The sequence below is a fragment of the Heterodontus francisci genome, chromosome 28, assembly GCF_036365525.1.
Source record: "Heterodontus francisci isolate sHetFra1 chromosome 28, sHetFra1.hap1, whole genome shotgun sequence".
NCBI classification, from domain to species: Eukaryota; Metazoa; Chordata; class Chondrichthyes; order Heterodontiformes; family Heterodontidae; genus Heterodontus; species Heterodontus francisci.
In genome coordinates, this window is record NC_090398.1 from 6,242,556 (window position 1) to 6,249,011 (window position 6,456).

A 6,456-nucleotide genomic window follows, 5' to 3' on the forward strand; every position below is an offset into this window, starting at 1 on the left:
CTCACCCCAGTGCCGCTCAGTCTTCGGGAGAACAGCCTCCGACACGTGTACTCCTTCCGCCGCCAGTTATTCATGCAGCTGGCGCGGGAGGAGGTGACAGAGGGCCACTTTAATACAGAGTTCCAGGGGACGGCCTACTGCGTCTTCTGGACCTTGGACGGGGTGCGGTGCCATGTCTGTAAGGGGGTGGGGCATGTTCGCAAGAACTGCTCCAACCTCCCGGCTGCAAACTCCAACTCGGCGGCCCAGGGTGGCGCCGCTGCACCTCCTCCCACCCCCCCTACACCTCTACCAGATACCATTCAGTCAATACCGGAGGCTGTGGTTTTCACGGCCTCCGGCAGGGAGGGGGGTGCCCGTCCATGTGGAAGGAAGACACGGAGGAAAAATAAACGTCGAGAGGCGCGTCCCCTGGACATATTGACACAACCCGAGTCTGAGCTCAGCCCAAAGCCCATTCTCACGGAATCCACCTGTCCCAGGGCTGGGCTCAGGCCCAGGGTGAATTAAAAAAAGGAGAGTGTGGAGGTGGAGGCCTCTGATGATATGGAGGTCTCTGAGCCTCCGCACACAACTGGGAAAAAGAGAAGGCACCCCTCCACAGAGGTGACAAGGGGCCCTGAGGCGCAGGGTCCATCTTTTGGAGGGGAGCTATTGCATGTTTCGGGTTCCCAGATTTCCCCTACCACCAACACCAACACCAAGGCTAGAAAGTCTGGGCAGAGCTCCCTACCCCTCAGGATGGAGGGGAGGGGAAGGCCCCGGTACATGAGGCCCTGATTGTGGTGGGGGAGCCTGAGGACGCCACCCATTCTGCTACTGGGTCGGGTGCCCTGAGTGGAGGGGAGGGCGAGGCCCCAGAGGGTCGGCCCTCCCAGCCGGAGTCCACCACCAGGAGACACCCGACCCGGTTATAACTGAGAATGCTGCCCCATCTGATGGTCCTGTGGGTGCTGGCGGAGCGGGAGATGGCCTCCTCTCTCCGCCTCCGGTCTCGGCTCCAGCTGGATTTCCGGAGTCGGGAACTTCTGTCTCCCCTGGACCACTCATTGGCCTGCGGACGGAGATGCAGGGGGGTCCTGAACTGCTGGCGCCCACATGCTCCAGTTTCACAGTGGAACCCAGAGAGGACACCTCCGCCATCGATCCTGGGGGTGGGATCGTGACAGAGGCAGGACCAGCTGGCGCGGCCGGGACGTCCGCCCCACAGTGTGTGGTGGATGTGTCGGCCACTGGCGGTGACGACCCGGAGGAGGATGGGGATTCAGTGTGGGGCACGGAGGATGACCTTGATTCCATCACCAGTGAGGTGGTGGAGTCCCTCGTGCCTCCCACCGAATCTCCCCTCATCCCCACGGCGGAACTCCGGGATTTCTTCGCGGCTTGCAGGGGTTGCTGCAATAAAGTTCAGCTGGCCCTCAGCCGTTGGTCGAATCTGGCGCTGATCATACAGTCCGTCCGTGCCGCCCTCAAGAAAGCAGGCAAGGGCGCGGGCGTGAAACTGGTTGAGAGGCGCCGTTTTAATGTGTTCCTCAATGGGTTGCTGGGGGTGCACTTCCACTCCCTCCTCACAGTGAGGTGTTGGTGACAGGTTTTAAGTACCTTTGACATGAAGTCCTACATGGTCCCGGGCCGGTCCATCCAGGACAGCCTCCACCTGGTCCGGGACCTGATCCACCTTTCCCAGAGGACTGGTCAGTCGGTCGCCTTTCTCTCCCTCGATCAGGACAAGGCGTTCGACAGGGTGGATCACGAATACCTTTTTGGGACACCGCGCGCTTTCAGACTCGGACCGCATTTCGCCGACTTTTATACGCCGCCGCAGAGTGTCTGGTCAAAGTTAACGGGTCCTTGACGGCGCCCCTTCGCTTTGGGAGAGGAGTGCGTCAGGGATGCCCCATGTCCGGCCAATTGTATACCATTTGCGTGGAGCCCTTCCTGTGCCTGCTTCGCTGGAGGTTGACGGGATTGGCTCTGCGCGAGCCGGCCATGCGGGTCGTCCTCTCAGCTTACGCCGACGACGTGCTCCTCGCAATCACAGTTCCCGTTGACTTGCGGAGGATGCGCGACTGCCAGCAGACCTTTTCTGCTGCGTCCTCTGCGAGGATCAATTGGGAGAAATGTTCCGGACTCCTGGTTGGTCAGTGGCGGGTGGACTCCCTGCCGGAGGACATGAAACCTTTTGCGTGGAGCACCACGCACCTCCTCTATCTGGGAGTCCACCTTAGTCCCGCTGAGGAAGCGTGGCCGGCAAACTGGCAGGAGTTGGAGGCGAAAGTCACCGCTCGGCTGGGGCGCTGGACAGGACTGCTCCGAGTGCTTTCCTACAGGGGCCGAGCGTTGGTCATAAACCAACTGGTGGCCTCCATGCTGTGGTACCGGTTGGTCACTTTGGCCCCGGCCCCTTGTATTTGCCACCAAGATCCAGAAGAAACTCGTCGATTTCTTCTGGGGCAAGAGGAAACACTGGGTCTCTGCCGCGGTCCTGAGTCTCCCGATCGAGGAGGGCGGTCAGTCGCTGGTGTGCGTCCGCACCCAGGCTGCGACTCTCCGCCTTCGGACCCTGCAGAGATACCTGTATGTCGAGCGTCCTCCCAGATGGTGTGCGCTGGTGACATATTTTTTCCTCCAGTGTCACTGCCTTCAAGACGACACGCAGCTCCCGGTGGAGTCCGTTAGCCGCGCCTCTCTGAGGGAGTTGCCTGTCTTTTCCCGGGATCTATTCCGAGTCTGGAACATGGTCGCTTCCAGTCAGGGTGCTCCCCCGCCGGCGGAGGAGAGCGCCTCGGCTGTCCGGGCGGCCGACTCCGGGGACGGTCCGGCGGACGGAGGAGTAGCCGAAATCCCCGGGACGCCCCTCACTGCGGGTGGCGAGGGGGCTCGGGAGTGCGGAGCGATCCCGGCCGAGCTGACCCCCGCTTGGCCGGAACTGCTCATCGGACCCAGGCCCCGAAGCCCTCCTTGGGAGCCGTTCCCGCACAACCCAAGCTGCCTATCGGAAATGCCCTCCGTGCCATTCCAATCGGTGCGGAGGGGTTTCCTGTACGGGCTGCTCCTGCACACTCTCCACTTCCTCGCCCTCGTCAGCCGGCCGGACACGCCCTGGCGGTCCGCGTTGCCATCTGGCGGCGAGGGGAAACCCCGATGGAGGTCTCTCTCCGCAGGAGTCTTCCCCCTTTACATCGGGGACCTGGGGTGGAGGGTGCTGCACAGAGCAGTCCCGTGCAATAGGCTTTTAAATAGGTTCACGGACTCCCAGGCCGCCTGTACTTTCTGCGGCCTGGACGAGTCAGTGTTCCATATATATATGGAGTGTGCGAGGTTGCAGCCCTTATTTGAGTATCTGAAGGGGCTGCTCCTCAAGTTCTGGCTGCACTTCAGTCCCACGCTCCTGATCTTTGGGCACCCAGTGTGGAGGGGCTTGGGCCGGGAGGAGGATCTCCTCGTCGGTCTGCTCCTGGGCCTGGCCAAGGTGGCAATTCACAGGTCCAGGTTGCGGGCCATCGGGGGGTCCGTCCTCCCGATTGCCTGCCCCTCTTCCGCGGTTACGTTCGCGCCCGGGTGTCCCTGGAGAAGGAGCAAGCGGTGTCCGCCAGTACGCTTGGGGCTTTCCACTACCGGTGGGCACCGCAAGGACTGGAGTGCATTGTCGAGGCCGAGAATGGCATTTTAATTTGAGTTTTGCCCCTACCCGCCCACCATCTTCCCCTCGCACCGCCCGCCCTTCCACCTTTTTCCCCTCCCGTCTCTTGCTCCACCTCCTCCTACCCCATTCTTCCTCTCTCTGTCCTCCACCCCCAAGCCAGCAATCTGTAACCTGTGATAACCTGGAAAAGGTCAAGGACTTACATGCCCAGGATGCGGGTTACCATGGTACCGAAGTAATCAAAGAGGAAGCCGCTGGGGAAGGCCGATAAGTTTAAGGCGGACGAGGCAATGGTGAAGACAAGAGAGAAACGTTGGTCCTGCATTTCGCAGCCCACTGAGGGAGGAAGAAATAAAACAAACATTTGATATCTCCTTTCACATTCTCAGCAAATGTCAAAGCAATTTGCAGCCAGAAATCACTGGAACATGTTGTCACTCGTGGGAAACACAGCAGTTCCCTCATCCTTCACTCTCTCCCTCACTCCTTCCTCCCTCACCTTCTCCTCTCTCTCCCAACCTCCCTCATCTTCAAGCCCTCCCTCTCTCCTCCGATCTGCCTCTCCCCTTCCTCTCTCTGTCCCTCAGCTTCCACTCCCTCTCATCAACACTCTCTCTGTCCACTCATTCTCTCTCTCCCGTTCCTTCTTTCTACTGGATACTCATTACTGACCATCTCCCTTGCCATCCCTCCCTCTCCTACTCCATCTATTCCCCCTCTCCCTTACTCCCTCCCCTACTCCATCTATCCCTCTCTCCCTCAACCGTTATCCCTTCCCCCTTTCTCTTGCTCATTCTCGCTCAGTCCCATCCATCACTGGCTCTCTCCCTCCATTTCCATCTCTGCCTTCCTCTACCTCACTCTTTCTCTTCACTATCTCTCATCACTCTTTCTTCCTTCCCCCTTTATCTCCTTCATTCTCACTCACTCCCATCCGTCTCCCTCTCGGTCTTACCTGTTGACTCTCTCCCTCCCTCTCCACCTCCGTCTTCTTCTAACACGCTATTTCTTTTCACTCTCCCTCCATCCTTCACTCTCTTATTCTGTCACACTCTCACACCCTCTCCCTCTCTTGCTCCTTTCTTTCTCTCCCTCAACCCCTCTCTCCCTTTCTCTACCCATCTATAACTTGTTCCTCCCTGCACCGCCATCTCTCCATCCATTTCACTCAGGTCCACTTCCCCTCTCCCCTATCACCCTCTGTCTCAAATCTCTCCCCTCTCTCTTTCTCCCCTCCATCCTTCCACCTCTCACGCCTTCCTTCTTTCTCCCCTTCCCCTCATACTGTCTCTCTCATCCTCACTCCATCTCTATCAACCTCTCCCCTAAACTTCATCATCACTCCACTGTACACTTACTGGTGACATTCCTCTCTCTCTCCCTATCTAAGTCTCTCTATCTCTCCAACTCACTCATCCTCACTCCATGTCTATCAACCTCTCCCCTACACACCACCATCACTCCACTGTAAACTTACTGGTGACATTCCTCTCCCTCTCTCCCTATCTCTGTCTCTCTCTCTCTCTCTCTCTCTCTCTCTCATCCTCACTCCATCTCTATCAACCTCTCCCCTACACTTCACCATCACTCCACTGTACACTTACTGGTGACATTCCTCTCCCTCTCTCCCTATCTCAGTCTCTCTATCTCTCCCTCTCTCTCATCCTCACTCCATCTCTATCAACCTCTCCCCGACACTTCACCATCACTCCACTGTACACTGACTGGTGACATTCCTCTCTCTCTCCCTATCTCAGTCTCTCTCTCTCTCTCTCTCCCTCTCTCTCATCCTCACTCCATCTCTATCAACCTCTCCCCTACACTTCACCATCACTCCACTGTACACTTACTGGTGACATTCCTCTCCCTCTCTCCCTATCTCTGTCTCTCACTCTCTCTCTCTCCCTCTCTCTCATCCTCACTCCATCTCTATCAACCTCTCCCCTACACTTCACCATCACTCCACTGTACACTTACTGGTGACATTCCTCTCCCTCTCTCCCTATCTCTGTCTCTCACTCTCTCTCTCTCCCTCTCTCTCATCCTCACTCCATCTCTATCAACCTCTCCCCTACACTTCACCATCACTCCACTGTACACTTATTGTTGACATTCCTCTCTCTCTCTCTGTCTCTCTCTCTCTCTCTCTCCCTCTCTCTCATCCTCACTCCATCTCTATCAACCTCTCCCCTACACTTCACCATCACTCCACTGTACAGTTACTGGTGACATTCCTCTCCCTCTCTCCCTATCTCTGTCTCTCTCTCTCTCTCTCTCTCATCCTCACTCCATCTCTATCAACCTCTCCCCTACACTCCACCATCACTCCACTGTCCACTTACTGGTGACATTCCTCCCTCTCTCTCCCTATCTCTGTCTCTCTCTCTCTCTCTCTCCCTCTCTCTCATCCTCACTCCATCTCTATCAACTTCCCCCCTACACTTCACCATGACTCCACTGTACAGTTACTGGTGACATTCCTCTCCCTATCTCTGTCTCTCTCTGTCTCTCTCTCTCTCTCATCCTCACTCCATCTCTATCAACCTCTCCCCTACACCCCACCATCACTCCACTGTACAGTTACTGGTGACATTCCTCTCCCTCTCTCCCCATCTCTGTGTGTGTCTCTCTCTCTCTCTCTCTCCTCCTCACTCCATTTCTATCAACCTCTCCCCGACACTCCACCATCGCTCCACTGTACACTTACTGGTGATATTCCTCTCTCTCTCTCCCTATCTCTGTCTCTCTCTCTCTCTCCCTCCCTCTCTCTCATCCTCACTCCATCTCTATCAACTTCCCCCCTACACTTC

General features: G+C 57.1%; 1 protein-coding gene across 1 annotated transcript in view; it reads right to left on the bottom strand.

The window, feature by feature from the left end:
* LOC137345274 (equilibrative nucleobase transporter 1-like) overlaps nt 1-6,456 on the bottom strand; it is a 250,735-nt gene that overhangs the window by 184,510 nt on the left and 59,769 nt on the right. The window contains exon 3 of the mRNA XM_068008750.1: nt 3,850-3,982. Within this exon, the coding sequence (XP_067864851.1) occupies nt 3,850-3,982 (133 nt within the window). The remainder of the gene's footprint in view (nt 1-3,849; nt 3,983-6,456) is intronic.